Below are 20,543 nucleotides of genomic sequence, written 5' to 3'. Positions count from 1 at the left end.
GAACCTGATTCCTCTGGATGCTCTGGCCGGAAGCCTGCCATCTGTTTTCAGGTATCCACTGGCCGGCTGCGGCACAGCTCACTTCTCTGATTTTTTGCATCATTCTCAGTATCCTGACTCAGGAACAGCCGATGGCTCACAGAATCATTAAGACTTTTTTTTTCACTCTATTCATTGGCAGCCATTTATTTCCATTTTGTCTCAAACTGTTTCACCTAACCAGGAGTCCAAATGGGCTCATTTTGCTGGTTTCTTTTATGACTTTGAATTTAAGTTATTTTACAGTCAATAATAAAATAATAAAGAGACAGAACAAAAATCACCCACCATCCTCCCATCGTATTATGGCAATTATGCTCATTTTTCTGTGTTCTCATCCAATTCTTCCCCATATAAATACATATTTTACACAGCTATACTACACGGCATTACCATTTCTCTGAGGCAGGTGTATCACATTAGTTCCTGCTCCTGTCTCAGATAGAGTCAGCTTTTCCCCACAGAATCTTGCCTTTACCTGCCATTTCTATAAAGAACAACCAATGGCAAGAATGCCTACTTCTTTATCTAGAACCAGAGAGACACTGTTGAACAACATAAAAACTAGAAAACAAAAATCTTTTAGAAAAGACCAAGAAAACAAAGACATATTCTCTAAAATTGCAATTGAACCAAAAAATTCTAAATATGAGCATTTATCATTATTGTTAATATTACTTAGGAATTTATCCCAAAGAAATAGCCATCATGCCTAATCTACAAATGCATGTTCTCTCCTCTGATACAACAATTTTATAGCACATGAATCCCTCAAATAATATCAGCCAATAATATCTAACTAAATATAAGTAAATAACTAATATCTACTAAAAGGGTTTGTAATAGCATAAGAATAATTTGTTGTACTGATATGTGGGAAGCAAGGATGTTGAAAATAATAATCTGTGTGCATGACCATTCAAATCCATACACTGTAAATAATAGAAAAGTACAATAGAAATAAATCAGTATATTAATAGCAGTTGTCTCTGTAGGACTATAGGTGATTCTTTTCATTTTCTGTATATCTTAAAGTATCCATGATGATCTGATAATATTTTTATATTTTAAAACTTTTTGTTCAAATACACATTGCCCCAAATCCAGTATGTTTTCTCCAATTTTATTTTCACTTATCCTTAATTATCCTGCAAGAATATCAGCCAGAAAGGGAGAAATAAAAATAGCTAGCATTGCGTGACTGCATGGTCAGTGGTCAACCTTGCGTTAGGTGTTGAGTATACATTACTAATTTAAATTCTGGAGAACTTTTCTCTTGTGAACTGTTTTATTCCCATTGAAGAAGCAGAGTTTTGTGAGGTTACAGAACTGGCTGCAGACAGATTAGTAAGTGTTGAAACTCAGCTGCACACACTCAGGTGCACACACGGAGTCTCTCTAACTGAAACAAGTTCTAGAGTAAATTTTCCATCAGTGTTTTTGATAAAGGTCTGTGATCAATGGATGCAGGATTTGCAGAGAAAATATTTTACTTTATTTGAGAGACCCCTTAAAACATTTGGACGAATACGGGAAAAGACATCATCTGATCAAGAAAAAATAAAGGGACACACACTTCCTAACATAAATAAGAAAAACAGAAAAAGAATTGGTAAAGGCAAAACTTTCCCCAAAGAATACCAGACAATTGAATCAATGTGACTTGATGCTAACTCACTGAGGGATCTGGACAACTGGCCTGAGAAGGGAGGAAAAGGGACCTGCAGGTTGAAGAAATAAAGGATTCCTTCAGCTCAAAATCCCTCTTTCCTTTCAGTTCCAAGTGTCCTCAGACCCCCCAGAACATCACGACTCCTGATGCTGCACACCTCTGATTGGTCATTCCCAGCAGAGGCCAGAGGAGCCACGGGGAACCACACCACTGTCACCAACTTCATCCTGCTGGGGCTCTCACATGCCTGTGAGCTGCAGATGCTCCTCTTCCTGGGGCTCCTCCTGACCTACCTCCTCACTCTACTGGGGAACCTGCTCATCGTGGTCCTCACCCTCATGGACAGGCGCCTCCACTCCCCCATGTACTACTTCCTCCGCAACTTTGCTGTCCTAGAGATCTGGTTCACCTCGGTCATCTTTCCCAAGATGCTGACCAACATCCTGACTGGAAACAGGACCATCTCCCTGGCAGGCTGTTTCCTACAAAGTTTTCTCTATTTCTTCCTGGGCACCACAGAGTTCTTCCTACTGGCAGTGATGTCCTTTGACAGGTATGCGGCCATATGTAATCCCTTGCGTTATGTCACCATCATGAGCAAAAGGGTCTGTGTCCAGCTAGTTCTTTCTTCATGGATCACAGGATTCCTTCTCAACATCATTCCAAGTTTCCTCACATTTCAGCAGCCATTCTGTGGTCCCAATATCATTGATCATTTCTTCTGTGACAGCTTTCCACTCCTGGAACTCATATGTGCAGACACAAGTCTGATTGAGCTTTTGTGTTTCATTCTGGCCAACGTCAGCCTCCTGGGCACTCTGTCCGTGACGGCCACCTGCTATGGCCACATCCTCCACACCATCCTGCGCCTCCCCTCAGCCAAGGAGAGGCAGAAAGCCTTCTCAACCTGTTCCTCCCACATCACTGTTGTCTCTCTCTTCTATGGCAGCTGCATCTTCATGTATGTCCGGTCAGGCAAGGGCGGCCAGGGGGAGGATAGGAACAAGCTGGTGGCCTTGCTCAACACCGTGGTGACCCCAGTGCTCAATCCCTTCATCTACACCCTGAGGAACAAACAGGTGAAGCAGGTGTTTAGGGAGCAGGTGAACAAGCTCTTCTAATAAACCTGTGGATCCAAGAGGCTGTACATAGGATCCCCAGTCAAGCTAAGGGAGCATCAGGCCTCTGCAACAGATGGAGGCTTTCTCATCCAGAAAAAGCTTGATGACATGTTTCTGGGGTGCCAGTCACTGTGCAACTCAGCATCAACTCATAAGCTCTGTGGCCCCTTAAGGCAATTTGAGTAATTATCATATTTGTATATTTCTCTTCATTCCATCTATATGCCTGGCTTCCCAGCAGAATGCAAATTCTTTGATGAGAGATACTGGCTCTGTAATTCACCATAAGCCTCAAAAACCAATCTGTTGTGACAGACCATATAAATACTCAGAAAGTACTTTCAGACTGATGTTGTGTTTCTGTTTCTCCAGCAATCTCAAGGGAGAGGAGAACACTGTTAACACGGTCCTCATCTTGTCACAGTAATATATTCCTAAGAATTCAAAAAATAAGGTTAGTTGTTTATTATCCTGCATATAAGCTAATACTAACTCTTTGTTTAGTATTAAAATTCACAGATATTCATCATTCCTATTCCAAGTAACCTGGTTGGTTACTTCCCTGAGCCCCTGTTTTTTCATCTGTAAAATGAGGATCCGTTTCAAAGGATTATGACAAAAGTCAAATGAGACACTCTGCAAGAATCTTAAATAGTGACTGGCACATAAGTCTCACTAAATGTTAGTTTCTTTCATTTGTATCTCATCCTACCTTCCCTCTCTTCCTTTTAAATTTCACACTCAACAAAACTTTTCTGTTTGGAATACTATAAATTTTATATTCAGGATATCCTATTTATCTTATACAAAGTTAAATACAGTATTAAACCTATTGAAATTTGTTACTAAGATGTTCATTATTTTCATGAAAATGAAAATTCAGTCATATTGGTAAATAATCAAATATTAACTAAATAATGAGACCAATTCACATGTTAACTTATCCCAAAATAATTATTACATGAATGCCATGTTCAAGGAAATGCACATTTCAGTGGATAACACTTAATTTATGCTTTCAAATTTGAAATCTAGTAAGGAAGATAGAAAGGACACAAATAACTACATTTTAGGGTATAAAATGATCTTTGTAAGAAAATACCACAGGTAACTCTTCAATAACAAATAGGAAAACCTGGAGAAAATGGACGAATCCCTAGAGAATAAGAATTTTCCAAAATGTAAGAAGAAATAGAAAACTTAATTAACCCAATTACCATAGAAAGATTTCAAGAAAGGATTATATACCTACTATAAACTAAAAACTATGTTTTCAATAACAACAATAACTTCTTCAAATGGCTAATGAGTACATGAAAAGATGTGCAGCATCACCAATCATTAGGGAAATGCAAATTAAAATCACAATGAAATACTATTTTATCGCCATAAAGATGGATATTATTTTTAAAAATTTTCTTGAACAGATTATACCAAGTGTTGGCAAGGATATGGATAGATTAGAATTCTGGTGCATTGCTGATGAGAGTATAAAACGATTCAGCCACTGTGGAAAATATTATGGCAGTTCCTAAATAAGGTAAACAGAGATTTACCCTATCATCCAGCAATCTCACTTCTAGACATAAACCCAAAAGAATTGAAAGTAAGGAACTTGAACAGATATTTTTACATCTGTGTTCACAGCAGCATTATTCACAACAGCCAAAAAGGTAGAAACAACTCAAATGTCCATGGACGAATGAATGGATAAACAAAATGCGGTATGTACATACATTGGAATATTATTCCGCCTTAAAAAGAAATGGAATTCTGATAAGTTAAATGCTACAACATGGAGGAAACTTGAAGACATATGGTAAGTGAAATAAGCAAGACATAAGAGGACAAATATAATCAGATTCCACAATATGAGGTATAGAGTAAGCAAAAAAAAAAAAAAATCATAGAGACAGAATGTAGAATGGTGGTTACCAGGAAGCATGGGTAGGAATGGAGAGTTATTATTTGATGAATATAAAATTTCAGCTTGGGATGATGAAAAAGGTCTGGACATGGATAATGGGGATGATCTCACAACAATGTGAATGTACTTGACACCACCAAACAGTACACTTTAAAATGGTTAAAATGATAAATTTTATATTATTATGTATTTTACCCAATAAGAAAAGTACAGATTCCAGGTCAAAAACAAAACTGCATTACTTTGACTTCCTCCCTTTCTCTTATTTCTCAGTCAATCCATCAGCAAATTCTGTGAATTACACATTCAAAATATGTACTAAATCCACCATTTCTCACCACCACCACTACCATCTTTGCCCATATAACCTTCTTCCTCTAGGAAATCCATCCCTACTTGCCACACCAAGCCCATGCCCATATCTCTGGAGGAGGACAGGGTTAGCAAACTCAGGTGAGGGGGAGGTGGACTTGCATAGTTAACACAGAGGAAGCCAAAACCACACACCCTTTCTCTCTGAAGATTTCCTGCCTGAAACAGGCCTTATGCATCAACAGAAATACAATTTACTTTATATGAAGTTCAAAACTTTAACAATTACATAGGACCGGACAATTAATAATCCCATTCTTTGAACAAATGGCGAATAAAGGACTTCTAAAATTATACATATGCCCATCATCGCAGCACTGTTTATAACAGCCAGGACATGGAAGCAACCTAGATGTCCATCAGCAGATGAATGGATAAGAAAGCTGTGGTACATATACACAATGGAGTATTACTTAGCCATTAAAAAGAATACATTTGAATCGGTTCTAATGAGGTGGATGAAACTGGAGCCTGTATAATAATACAGAGTGAAGTAAGCCAGAAAGAAAAACACCAATACAGTATTGCTATTGCTAAGTCACTTCAGTCGTGTCCGACTCTGTGTGACCCCATAGACAGCAGCCCACCAGGCTCCCCCATCCTTGGGATCCTCCAGACAAGAACACTGCAGTGGGTTGCCATTTCCTTCTCCAATGCATGAAAGTGAAAAGTGAAAGTGAAGTCACTCAGTCACATCCGACTTAGCAACCCCACGGACTGCAGCCTTCCAGGCTCCTCCATCCATGGGATTTTCCAGCCAAGAGTACTGGAGTGGGCTGCCATTGCCTTCTCCTCAATACAGTATACTAACGCATATATATGGAATTTAGAAAGATGGTAACGATAACCCTGTATGAGAGACAGCAAGAGACACAGATGTATAGAACAGTCTTTTGGACTCTGTGGGAAAGGGCGACGGTGGGATGATTTGGGAGAATGGCATCAAAACATGTATAATATCATATGTGAAACAAATTGCCAGTCCAGGTTCGATGCAGGATACAGGATGCTCAGGGTTGGTGCACTGGGATGACCCAGAGGGATGGTATGGAGAGGGAGGTGGGAGGGGGGTTCAGGATGGGGAACACGTGTACACCCATGGCAGATTCATGTTGATGTATGGCAAAACCAATACAATATTGTAAAGTAATTAGCCTCCAATTAAAATAAATAAATTTATATTTTAAAAATAAAAATTATAAAATTATACATATGCCCAGAAAATTTGCATTACTGTTCTGAATTTCATACAAGGTCAAGGAAGAAATAACTTCATGAAGAGGCTTAAATGAACTTTCAGGAAGGAAGTAGATGGAAGGATGTAAATTACAAATAAAGAATTATTTTCTATAATATATAAAGATAAATAACCCAACAGATCATTGAGATAAGTATATACACAGACACTGACAGTAAAGCAAACTCAAAGGACTACTATAAGTGAAAAGATGTTCAACTATATTAATGGTCATTGTTGTTGTTTAGTCCCTAAGTCTTGTCCAGCTGTTTCGTAGCCCCAAGTACCCTACCCCACCAGGCTCCTCTCCATGGGATTTCCCAGTCAAGAATACTGGAGTCAGCTGCCATTTCCTTCTCCCAGGAGTCTTCCAGACTAAGGGATGGATCTCACATCTCCTGAATTGCCAAGAGGATTCCTTACCCCTGAGCCACCATCTAGACAAGGCTATGGTTTTTCCAGTAGTCATGTATGGATGTGAGAGTTGGACTGTGAAGAAAGCTGGGTGCAGAACAGTTGATGCTTTTGAACTGTGGTGTTGAAAAAGACTCTTGAGAGAGTCTGCAAGGAGATCCAACCAGTCCATCCTAAAGGAGATCAGTCCTGGGTGTTCATTAGAAGGACTGATGTTGAAGCTGAAACTCCAATACTTTGGCCACCTCATGTGAAGAGCTGACTCATTTGAAAAGACCCTGATGCTGGGAAAGATTGAGGACAGGAGGAGAAGGGGATGACAGAGGATGAGATGGTTGGATGGCATCACTGACTCAATGGACACGAGTTTGGGTAAACTCCAGGAGTTAGTGATGGACAAGGAGGCCTGGCATGCTGTGGTTCATGGGGTTGCAAACAGTCAGACACAACTGAGTGACTGAACTGAACTGAACTGAGCCACCAGGGAAGCCCTTGTACTAATGGTCAAGATAACTGAAGTTACAATAATAACCCTTTTGATGGTAAAGTATTTTAAACATCTAATCCAATCCCAAAGAAGGGTAATGGTAAAGAATGTTCAAACTACCACAAAATTGCACTCATTTCACATGCTACCAAGGTAATGCTCAAAATCCTTTAAGCTCGGCTTCAACCATATGTGAACGAGAAATTGCCAGATGTACTATCTGGATTTAGAAAAAGTAGAGGAACCAGAGATCAAATTGCCAACACCTGTTTGATCATAGAAAAAGCAAGAGAATTCTAGAAAAACATCTATTTCTGCTTCATTGACTACATAAAAGCCTTTGACTGTGGATCACAAACTATGGAAAAGTCTTAAAGAGATGAGAATACCAGATCACCTTACTTACCTTCTGAGAATCCTGTATGCAAGTCAAGTGCAACAGTTAGAATTGGACATGGAAGTCAGTTAATTAGTTCAGTCATGTCCGACTCTTTGCAACCTCCATGGACTGCAGCATGCCAGGCTTCCCTGTCCATCACCAACTCCCAGCGCTTGCTCAAACTCATGTCCATCGAGTCGGTGATGCTATCCAACCATCTCATCCTCTGTCGTCCTCTTTTCCTTCTGCCTTGAATCTCACCCAACATCAGGGTATTGTCTAATGAGTTAGTTCTTTGCATCAAGTAGCCAAAATATTGAAGCTTCAACATCAGCATTAGTCCTTCCAATGAATATTCAGGGCTGATTTCCTTTAGGATTGCCAGATTTTATCACTTTGCAGTGCAAGGGACTCTCAAAAGAGTCTTCTCCAACACCACAGTTCAAAAGCATCAATTCTTCAGTGCTCAGCTTTCTTTATTTATGGTCCAACTCTCACATCCATACATGACTACTGCAAAAACCATAGCTTTGACTCTATGGACCTTTGTTGGCAAATGTTTCTGCTTTTTAATATGTTGTCTAGGTTTGTCAAAGGTTTTCTTTCAAGGAGCAAGTGTCTTTCAATTTCATGGCTGCAGTCACCATATGCAGTGATTTTGGAGCCCAAGAAAATAAAGTCTGTCACTGTTTCCATTGTTTCCCCACCTATTTGCCATGAAGTGGTGGGACTGGATGCCATAATCATTGTGTTTCAGATGTTGAGTTTTAAACCAGCTTTTTCACTCTCCTATTTCACTTTCATCAAGAGGCTCTTAAGTTCCTCTTCACTTTCTGCCATAAGGGTAATGTCATCTGCATATCTGAGGTTACTGATATTTCTCCCAGCAATCTTGATTCCAGCTTGTGCTTCTTCCAGCCCAGCATTTCACATGATGTACTCTGCATATAAACTAAATAAGCATGGTGATAATATACAGCCTTGATATATTTGACATGGAACAACCAGGGAAGTAAAGTAAGTTGTATTCCTTGGAGAGACTGGTACTGCTATACTTGACATGCATTCTAATCTTATTTGATACTTTTTCAGGCTTTCCTGGTGGCTCAGATGGTAAAGAATCCTCCTGCAACACAGGAACCTGGGTTCAGTCCCTGAGTTCAGAAGATCCCCTGGAGAAGGGAACAGCTTCCCACTCCAGTATTCTGGCCTGGAGAATTCCATGGACTATAAAGTCCATGAGGTTGCAAATAGTCGGACACAAAGAGCAACTTTCACACCTCATATACAAAGTATCATCTATGCACTGTACATTATGTGAAATGCGAGGCTGGATGAAGCAAATTGGAATAAAGATTGCCAGGAGAAATATCAACAACCTCAGATATGCAAATGACACCATCCTTATGGCAGAAAGTGAAGAGGATTTAAAGAACCTCCAGAAGAAGATGAAAGAGGAGAGTAAAAAAGCTGGCTTAAAACTCAACATTTGGGCTTCCCTAGTGGCTCAGTGATAAAGAATCTGCCTGTCAATGCAGGAGACATGGGTTCAATCCCTGGTCCAGGAAGATCCCAAATGCTGCAGAGCCACTAGGCCCATGTCCCACAGCTACTGAAGCCCAAGAGACCAAGAGTGCATATTCCCCAACAAGAGAAGCCATTTCAGTGAGAAGCCTGTGCACCACAACCCCTGCTTGCTGCAACCAGAAAAAAGCCCAAACAGTAATAAAGACCCAGCACAGCCAAAAATAAATAAATAAATAAAAATTTAAAAAAAAAAAAAAACACTCAACATTCAAAAAACAAGATCATGGCATTTGGTCCCATTCAGTTCAGTTCAGTTCAGTTGCTCAGTCGTGTCCGACTCTTTGCAAACCCATGAATCGCAGCACACCAGGCCTCCCTGTCCATCACCAACTCCCGCAGTTCACTCAGACTCGCGTCCATCAAGTCAGTGATGCCATCCAGCCATCTCATCCTCGGTCGTCCCCTTCTTCTCCTGCCCCCAATCCCTCCCAGCATCAAAGTCTTTTCCAATGAGTCAACTCTTCGCATGAGGTGGCCAAAGTACTGGAGTTTCAGCTTTAGCATCATTCCTTCCAAAGAAATCCAAGAAATCCCAGGGTTGATCTCCTTCAGAATGGACTGGTTGGATCTCCTTGCAGTTCAAGGGACTCTCAAGAGTCTTCTCCAACACCACAGTTACCTAATGGCAAATGTATTGGCGGGGGGGGGGGGGGGGGGGGGGATGGAAACAGTGACTGCAGATGGTGACTGCAGCCATGAAATTAAAAGACACTTACTCCTTGGAAGAAAAGCTATGACAAATCTAAACAACATACTAAAAAGTAGAGACATCACTTTGCCCACAAAGATCCATCAAGTCAAAGCTATGGCTTTTGCAGTAGTCATATACAGATGTGAGAGTTGGATCATAAAGAAGGCTGAGCACCAAAGAACTGATGCTTTCAAATTGTAGTGCTGGAGAAAACTCTTAAGAGTCTATTGGACAGCAAGAGCAAACCAGTCAATCCTAAAGGAAATCAGTCCTGAATATTCATTGGAAGGACTGATTCTGAAGCTGAAACTTCAACACTTGGGTCACCTGATGCAAAGAGCTGAGTCATTGGGAAAGACCTTGATGCTAGGAAAGATTGAGGACATGAGGAGAAGTGAACGACAGACGATGAGATGGTTAGATGGCATCATCAACTCAATGGACATGAGTTTGAGCAAACTCTGGGAGATAGTGAGGGACAGGGAAGCCTGGGTGCTGTAGTCCATGGATCACAAAAAGTCAGACACGACTGGCAAATGAACAACAAAAAATGCACTGAGTGCTCCATCCATCAGGACACCTACGGAATAAAGACCAGAATCTCAATGAGAACTGTATTAGCCTCTGGCTCCAGATATCTCATAAGGCTGTAACCAAGGTACAGGCTGTGACAGTAGTCATCTCAATGCTTGTCTAAGGGAGGATCTGCTCCCATGTTCACTACGGCGGCTGTTCATTGTCATGAAGTCCTTGCTGGCTATTGGCTGGAGACATGAGTCCCTTGCCATGTGGGCTTCTCTGCTGCTGCTGCTGCTGCTAAGTTGCTTCAGTTGTGTCCGACTCTGTGTGACTCGAGACAGCAGCCCACCAGGCTTCCCTGTCCCTGGGACTCTCGAGGCAAGAACACTGGAGTGGGTTGCCATTTCCTTCTCCACTGGACAGCTAATAATATGGCTTCCTTCAGAGCAAGCAAGAGAGCAAGAAAGGACATGCAAGATGGAACCACAGTCTGTTTGTAACATTCTCAAAAATGGCATCTCATCCCTTTCACTGTATTCCGTTCATTAGAAGACTATCACTAGGTACAGCCACACACAAGGGGAGGGGATAACACATGGACATGAATATCAGGAGATGGGTCATCAGGGCCACCTTAGAAGCTATCACAGGCACTATGTCAAATCAATCCATGACACCAAGTACACAGGCTATATCATGCCTAACTGAAAATTATGAAAGTTCTGGTCGACCAGAGGAGGTATACAATTTCTACAAGCACATCTCAGCAGGTGCCACGTGTGTGTGCCATGTACACTTCTTAACCTCAGCTATCCAGTCCTATAAGCCTACTTCTTATAAGTTGTTGATTAGTCATGACTCTTTACCGGGAATAAGGTGACTACACATGCAGTTTATATGAGGTGACCAGGTGTTTAGAAAGTGAGTTGGTAGCCACCTGACTACATTAAGGATAGCCAGACTATCAGGAAAGATAACCCTCGTCAGATTAACCCACTAATGCACTTAGAGAACTGAAAGCCTGTCATTCATTTGCCTTTTCAAACATATCATTGGCTCCTAATCATACCCTTTCTGACAGTCATGCTACATCAGCCAGTTTTCTCCAGTGCACAGAATAGTTTGGTGACCAAAGAAAGTGGGATTACAAAGTAGTTATAGCTTGAATGGCCCAAGGACCAAGACGAACACAATTTCAACATCCTTTTACAAAGATTCACATAATAGAGAGGATGCTCAACGGGGACTGGACACCATCTCTGTTTTGTTCACCACTCATAGTCATCTTAAGTACACAGTATAGAGTCTAGCACAGAGTAGGTAATTAGGTACTCAATAAACATTTATTGAATGAATGATTAATTAATTAAATAAAGGTCCTTCACCTCCACAATCACTCCAATTTATTCTTCAGGTCTCAAATTTATAGAGATGGAAATACCAGAACACCTTACAGCCCTCCTGAGAAATCTGTAAGTAAGTCAAGGAGCAATAGTTAGAACTGGACATGGAACAACGGATTGGTTAAAAATTGGGACAGAAGTACATGAAGGCTGTATATTGTCACCCTGCTTACTTAACTTTTATGCACAGTGTATCATGAGAAATGCCAGGCTGATGAAGCACAAGCTGGAATCAAGATTGCCAGGAGAAATATCAACAACCACAGATATGCAGGTGACACCACCCTTATGGCAGAAAGCGAAGAGGAACTTCAGAGCCTCTTGATGAAAGTGAAAGAGGAGAGTGAAAAGGCTGGCTTAAAATGCAACATTCAAAAAACAAAGATCATGGCATCCAGTCTCATCACTTAATAGCAAATAGATGGGGGAACAAAGGAAACAGTGACAGACTATTTTCTTGGACTAAAAAATTACTGCAGATGGTGCAGCCATGAAATTAAGACACATGCTGCTTAGAAGAAAAGCTATGACAAATCTAGACAACATATTAAAAAGCAGAGACATCACTTTGCCCACAAAGATCCACAGAGTCAAAGCTACGGTTTTTGCAGTAGTCAGGTACAGATGTGAGCTGGATCATAAAGAAGGCTGAGCACCAAGAAACTGATGCTTTCAAACTGTAGTGCTGGAGAAAACTCTTGAGAGTCCCTTGGATAGCAAGGAGATCAAACCAGTCAATCCTAAAGGAAATCAACCCTGAATTATTGGAAGGACTGATGCGGAAGCTGAAGCTCTAATACTTTGGCCACCTGATGCAAAGAGTGGACTCATTGGAAAAGACCTTGGTGCTAGGAAAGATTGAAGGCAGGAGGAGAAGGGGATGACAAAGGATGAAATGGTTGGATGGCATCGTTGACTCAATGGACTTGAGTTTGAGCAAACTGCGGCGGAGGGGTTGTTGAAGGACATGGAAGCCTGGGTGCTGCAGTCCATGGATCACAAAGAGTCAGACATGACTGGTGACTGAACAACAACAACTTTATGTAACTCCATCAGGAATACCTTTCATCATCCTTCAGTCTGATTTAGGATATCCTCTGAGCTCTTTTTCAGACACTAATCACAATAGTAATTAATATTTATCTGATTATTTAATGTCTGTCTTCCCCACAAGATACTGCCTGTCTGGGGCATCTAGAGCCATACTTATCACACAAAAGCACATCACAAAACTTTTTGAATGTTTTATTGACTGTGTTTCTTTGTTACAGTTAAAATTCATTAGAGGTTTCTCAGTTTCTCGGTCAAAACAAAGTAAACTTTAAATCCCAAAATTGAAGAAAGTAAGAGGTAAGGGACTTTCTTAGGTCCTATTACCACTGATGATAATGAATCTCCAGGGAAGCATAGCTCCATCCAGTAAGAGAATAACATGAATCTCTAGATTGGTTAAGTTTGAGCTCTGCACCTTCTGTATCTCTGAACTTCCAAGGAGACCAAACAGAATCCCAAGCAGTCCAAGACAAAGAAAGAGTCTGCTACAATTATTTTACCCCAGAACTCTCTATGGACACCATACTCCTGGAAGGGCCAGAAATCTCTTAAGCCCAACTGAAAAGGAGTTATACTAATCAGCATCTATCGATATCTGTCTCCGCCTTACTATATGAGGGATGGAAGAATAATTAAATAGGTTTTCATGTCCATTTCCCCAGGAAATTGGTCCAGTGGTAACACAGTGATGGATCAGGAGCAATAGAAGCTTCCTGAGAAACTGGTGAAGTTCTGGGAATATCCAGAGATTGTTACTTTCTGAGGACAACTGAGAATATGTGGATGCTGAGAGTCAGGGAATATTTCTTAAGAGAGATTGGTTGTTGGAAAATAAGAATATTTGCAGACACTGTGTACAAGAGAACAGGACCTGTCTGTGCCCATGACCTTAGAACATGTTACAGCTCTGGCGCGTCCTTCACTTCGCGTCTCTGGTGAGCCCCCAAGAAGTGTACTCCTCGGGCGACCCTGCAGGGTTGGGAGTTTCCTGTGAAAATCAGGAGTCTGCCCTCATCAGAACTGCCTTGAAGACAACTGAGCATCTCACCTAGTATCTAGTGAGGTAATCTACGTTGGTGCAGTTTTCGGTGTGGGGAAGGGGAACCTGATTCCTCTGGATGCTCTGGCTGGAAGCCTGCCATCTGTTTTCAGGTGTCCACTGGGCGGCTGTGGCACAGCTCACTTCTCTGATTTTTTGCATCATTCTCAGTATCCCGACTCAGGAACAGCTGATGGCTCACAGAATCATTATGACTTTCCTTCACTCTATTTACAGACAGCCATTTATTTCCCCTTTGTCTCTCTCAAACTTTTTTACTCAACTCTTAGTCCAAATGGGCTCATTGTGCTGGCTTCTTTTCTGATTTTGAATTTAAGTTACTTTATAAGTGATAATAAAAATAATAAAGAGACAGAAGAAAAATCACCCGCCATCCTCCCATCCTGTTATGGCAATTATGCTCATTTTCCTGTGTTCTCATCCAATTCTTCCCCATATAAATACATATTTTACACAGCTATACTGCAGTGTGTTATCATATCTCTGAGGCAGGCTTATGACATTAGTTTCTGCTCCTGTCTCAGAGAGAGTCAGCTCTTCTTCACAGAAGCTTGCCTTTACCTGTTATTTCTATAAAGGACAAGCAATGGCAAGAATGCCTACTTCTTTATCCAGATCTCTAAGTGAATGAAGCCACTCAGTCGTATCCAACTGTTTGTGATCCCATGGACTGTAGCCTACTAGGCTCCTCCATCTGCGGGATTTTCGAGGCAAGAATGCTGGAGTGAGTTGCCATTTCCTTCTGCAGAGGATCTTCCCAACCCAGGGATCAAACCCAGGTCTCCTGCATTGCAGGCAGATGCTTTACCATCTGAGCCATCAGGGAAGTCGGTAAGACACTGTTAAATAATGTAAGAACTAAAAACAAATAATAATAATAATGTAAGAACTAGAAAAAACACAGACATATTCTCTAAAATTGAAATTGAACCAATGAACAATTCTAAATATGAGCATTTATCATTATTATTCTTCATTATGATTACTTAGGAATTTATCCCAAAGAAGTAATCGTGATGCCTAATTTACAAATACATGTTTTATTCCCACTGAAGAAGCAGAGTTTGATGAAGTTAGAGAACTGGCCCCAGACAAGTTAGTAAATGATGGAGCTCAGGTACAAACATGAAGTCTCTAACTCAAATGCCTCTGTAACAAGTTCTAGAGTAAATTTTCCATTAGTGTTTTTGATAAAGGCCTGTGACCAATGGATGCAGGATTTGCAGAGGAAATATTTTACTTTATTTGAGAGACCCCTTAAAACATCTGGACAAATATGGGGGGAAAAATACATCATCTGATCAAGATTTAAAGGGACAAACATTTCCTAACAGACACAAGAAAAATGGGGAAAGAATTGGTAAAGGCAAAACTTTCCCCAAAAAGAATATCAGATAATTGAATCAAAGTATGTAACTTGATGCTAACTCACTGAGGGATCTGGACAACTGGCCTGAGAAGGGAGGAAAAGGGACCTGCAGGTTGAAGAAATAAAGGATTCCTTCAGCTCAAAATCCCTCTTTCCTTTCAGTTCCAAGTGTCCTCAGATCCCCCAGAACATCACAACTCCTGATGCTGCACACCTCTGATTGGTCATTCCCAGCAGAGGCCAGAGGAGCCATCGGGAACCACACCACTGTCACCAACTTCATCCTGCTGGGGCTCTCACATGCCTGTGAGCTGCAGATGCTCCTCTTCCTGGGGCTCCTCCTGACCTACCTCCTCACTCTACTGGGGAACCTGCTCATCGTGGTCCTCACCCTCATGGACAGGCGCCTCCACATCCCCATGTACTACTTCCTCCGCAACTTTGCTGTCCTAGAGATCTGGTTCACCTCGGTCATCTTCCCCAAGATGCTGACCAACATCCTGACTGGAAACAGGACCATCTCCCTGGCAGGCTGTTTCCTACAAAGTTTTCTCTATTTCTTCCTGGGCACCACAGAGTTCTTCCTACTGGCAGTGATGTCCTTTGACAGGTATGTGGCCATATGCAACCCCTTGCGTTATGTCACCATCATGAGCAAAAGGGTTTGTGTCCAGCTAGTTCTTTCTTCTTGGGTCACAGGGTTCTTTATCATCATTGTTCCAACTTTCCTCACAATTCAGCAGCCATTCTGTGGTCCCAATATCATTGATCATTTCTTCTGTGACAGCTTTCCACTCCTGGAACTCATATGTGCAGACACAAGTCTGATCGAGCTTCTGGGTTTCATCCTGGCCAATGTCTGCCTCCTGGGCACTCTGTCCGTGACGGCCACCTGCTATGGCCACATCCTCCACACCATCCTGCACATCCCCGCAGCCAAGGAGAGGCAGAAAGCCTTCTCAACTGTTCCTCCCACATCACTGTTGTCTCTCTCTTCTACGGCAGCTGCATCTTCATGTATGTCCGGTCGGGCAAGGGCGGCCAGGGGGAGGATAGGAACAAGCTGGTGGCCTTGCTCAACACCGTGGTGACCCCAGTGCTCAATCCCTTCATCTACACCCTGAGGAACAAACAGGTGAAGCAGGTGTTTAGGGAGCAGGTAAACAAGCTCTTCTAATAAACCTGTGGATCCAAGAGGCTGTACATAGGATCCCCAGTCAAGCTAAGGGAGCATCAGGCCTCTGCAACAGATGGAGGCTTTCTCATCCAGAAAAAGCTTGATGACTTGTTTCTGGGGTGCCAGTCACTGTGAAACTCAGCATCAATTCATAAGCTCTGTGGCCCCTCAAGGCATTTTTAGTAGTTATCATATCTGAATATTTCTCTTCATTCCATCAACGTCTGCTTGGCTTCCCAGCAGAATATAAGTTCTTTGATGGCAGGTACTAGCTCTACTGGAGAAGGGCATGGCAACCCACTCCAGTATTACTCCCTGGAGAAGCCCATGGACCAAGGAGGCTGGTAGTCTACAGTCCATGGAGTCACAAAGAGTCGGACATGGATGAAGTGACTTAGCGTGCTCACACACACACACTAGCTCTATAATTCACCATAAGCCCCAACAACAATCCATTGTCATAGACCAAATGATCTGTAAGCACTTTCAGTCCGATTGATTGCTTTGTGTCTGTTTCTCCAGCACCATCAGAGGAGAGGAGTACAGTCCTCTGGTAGCCCTGTCCTCATTTCTAGTCTTACACTCCTGTCACAAAAATACATCAGCAAGAATCAAAGATAAGAATACTTGCTTATTATTTTACATAGAAGTTACTTATGCTTCTTTAGTATCAAAAGTCTTAGAAATTCCTCATTCCTACTGAGAAAGATGCTTCTACCTACTAAGTGGTTACTTCCCTGAGTCCCAGTTTTCTGATCTGTAAAAGAGCATAACAATATCCATTCCAGAGGATTGTGATGAAATATCAGAGATATTCTATGCAAAGTGCCTCTAGTGACTAGAGGATAATAATTCCTCACTAAATGTTAGTTCCTTTCATCTGTTTCTCACTCACCTTCCCTATTTTCTTTTGATTTTCCACAGTTACTAACAAGTGCTTTTTTGTTCAAAATGCCTTAAATGTTTAAAAATGTTACAAATTGTATATTCAAAATGTTATATTAAGTCATATATAAAGTTATATACAGTCTTTCACTTTGAAATTTGTTACTAAGTTGTTTAATATTTGATGAAGTTGAAATTAAGTCATATTGGTAAATAATCAAAGATTAAATAAAGAAATTAACATATTCTTAACCAAAAATTATTACATGAATAACATGTTCAAGGAAATATTCTGTGTCATCTAAGAGATAATAACATATGCCCTTGAAGAATCTGAAGTCTAATAAGGAAGATAGAAAGTACACAAATAGCTATAGTCTAGGGTATAAAATAATTTTTTTGAGAAAATACCATATGTAGCTCTTCAACGATAAATTTGAAAAACAAGAGGAAATTAATGATTCCCTAGAGAAAGAGAATTTTCAAAAACCAAAAAAGAACTAGAAAACTTAACTAGGCAAATCACCACAGAAAGATTTCAAAAGGGATCTACTATAAACTAAAATACAATGTTCTCAACAACAAAAACAAAGAGGTCTACAAATGGCCAATAAGGACATGAAAGATGTACAACATCACTAATCACTTAGGGAAATGCAAATCAAAATCACAACGAGATACTACTTAACACCCATTAAGATGGCTATTCAGAGAAGGCAATGGCACCCCACTCCAGTACTCTTGCCTGGAAACTCCCATGGACGGAGGAGCCTGGTGGGCTGCAGTCCATGGGGTCGCTAAGAGTCGGACACGACTGAACGTCTTCACTTTCACTTTTCACTTTCATGCACTGGAGAAGGAAATGGCACCCACTCCAGTGTTCTTGCCTGGAGAATCCCAGGAATGGGGGAGCCTGGAGGGCTGCTGTCTATGGGGTCGCACAGAGTCGGACACAACTGAAGCAACTTGGCAGCAGCAGCAGCAAGGTGGCTATTATTTTTTTCAATACTTTTATATAGAAAATAGCAAGTGTTGGCAAGAATGTGGAGAAACTAGAACTCTTGTGCACTGCTGATGGGAATGTCTAATGATGCAGCCACTGTGGAAAATAGTATCAGTTCAGTTCAGTTCAGTTCAGTCGCTCAGTCGTGTCCGACTCTTTGTGACCCCATGAATCGCAGCACGCCAGGCCTCCCTGTCCATCACCAACTCCCGGAGTTCACTCAGACTCACGTCCATCAAGTCAGTAATGCCATCCAGCCATCTCATCCTCTGTCGTCCCCTTCTCCTCCTGCCCCCAATCCCTCCCAGCATCAGAGTCTTTTCCAATGAGTCAACTCTTTGCATGAGGTGGCCAAAGTACTGGAGTTTCAGCTTTAGCATCATTCCTTCCAAAGAAATTCCAGGGTTGATCTCCTTCAGAATGGACTGGTTGGATCTCCTTGCAGTCCAAGGGACTCTCAAGTGTCTTCTCCAACACCACAGTTCAAAAGCATCAATTCTTCGGCACTCTGCCTTCTTCACAGTCCAGCTCTCACATCCATACATGACCACAGGGAAAACCATAGCCTTATGGCAGAAAGCGAAGAGGAACTAAAAGCCTCTTGATGAAAGTGGAAAGCAGTATGGCAGTTCCTAAAAAAAAGTAAACAGATTTACCATATCATCCAGCAATCTCACTTCTGTATATACAGCCAAAAGAAGAGAAAGAGGGATTCAAAGAGATATCTTTATATCCTTGTTCATAGCAGCATTATTCATAATAACCAAAAAGGCAGAAACAACACAAATGTCCACAGATAAATGAATGGATAGCCTAAATGTGGTACGTACATTCGATGGAATATTATTCAGCCTCAAAAAGGAATAGAATTTTGGGGTTTCTCTGGTGGCTCAATGGTAAAGAATCAATCTGCCAAAGCAGAAGATGCAGGTTCAATCCCTGGTCCAAGAAGATCCCACATGCAGCAGAGCAACTAGGCTCATGCACCACAACTACCGAGCCTGTGCTCTAGAGCCTGGGAACTGCAACCACTGAGCTAGCACACCTCAGCTGCTGAGGCCCATGCACCCTGGAGCCCGTGCTCTGCAACAAGAAAAGCTACCGAAATGAGAAGTCTACACAGCACGAGAGAGTAGCCCCTGCTTCCTGCAGCTAGAGAAAAGCTCATGCAGCAGTGAAGACCCAGCATAGTCAAAATAAATAAATGAAGGATTTTTTTTAAAAAGGAATGGAATCCTGATAAATCGTACAACTTGGAGGAACCTTGAAGACATTACGCTCACTGAACTAAGTACAACATAAATGGGAATGTGCTGTATGAGTCCACTTACTTGACGTATGGCGGTCACTTTAGTCACTAAGTCATGTCCTACTCTTCCAACCCCATGGACTGTAGCCCACCAGGCTCCTCTGTCCATGGGATTTACCAGGCAAGAACACTGGAGTGGGTTGCCATTTCTTTCTCCAAGGGATCTTCCTGACCCAGGGATTGAACCCGTTCTACACCCTAGGCAGATTCTTTACCCCTGAGCCACCAGGAAAGCCATTATATGAGGTATAGAGTAATCAAAGTCATGGAGACAGAAAGTAGAATGGTGGTTAACAGGGGCTGAAGGTGGGGGTAGGAATGAGGAGTTATTATTTAATGGATACAGAATTTCAGTTTGGATGATAAACAAGTTCAGGAGATGGATAATGATGATGACTGCACAACAAGGTGAATATACTTGATGCCAACAAACTGTACATTTTAAAGTGGCTAAAATGGTAAAGTTTATATTATTACGTATTTTACCACAATAAGGAAAGTACAGATTCCAGATCAAAAACAAAACTACATTACCTTTGACTCCTCTTTCTCTTATATTCCACAACCAATCTGTTAATTCTGTGGATCATACACTCAAAATAAGTATCAAATCCACTACTACTTACCACCACCACTACCATCTTTCTCCATATCATCTTCCCCTTCCTATAGGATATCCATCTACTTCTTACCACCCGAATCCTATCCCCAGGGTAGGGTTAGCAAACTCAGGTAAGGGAGAGGTGGACTTACAGACTTAACAGATGAAGCCCACAACACACACCCTTTCTCTTTGAAGATTTTCTGCTTGAAACAGGCCTTATATGGAGGAAGAAATA

General features: G+C 41.5%; 1 protein-coding gene, 1 long non-coding RNA gene and 1 pseudogene across 2 annotated transcripts in view; 2 read left to right on the top strand and 1 right to left on the bottom strand.

Annotated features, from left to right (window-relative positions):
• The window catches only part of LOC132660163 (uncharacterized), a 95,290-nt gene that overhangs the window by 25,128 nt on the left and 49,619 nt on the right, over positions 1-20,543 (bottom strand). The gene's annotated exons all lie outside the window — the stretch shown is intronic.
• Positions 1,858-4,711, top strand: LOC101102649 (olfactory receptor 6E1-like). Its single transcript, XM_027972176.3, has one exon. It carries the CDS (start codon positions 1,858-1,860, stop codon positions 2,830-2,832), a length of 975 nt encoding a protein of 324 aa, XP_027827977.2. The 3' UTR covers positions 2,833-4,711.
• On the top strand, positions 15,534-16,507 carry LOC101102398 (olfactory receptor 6E1-like; annotated as a pseudogene).

This window comes from Ovis aries, chromosome 7 (genome assembly GCF_016772045.2).
Source record: "Ovis aries strain OAR_USU_Benz2616 breed Rambouillet chromosome 7, ARS-UI_Ramb_v3.0, whole genome shotgun sequence".
NCBI classification, from domain to species: Eukaryota; Metazoa; Chordata; class Mammalia; order Artiodactyla; family Bovidae; genus Ovis; species Ovis aries.
This window is presented reverse-complemented; position numbering and strand designations above follow the sequence as displayed.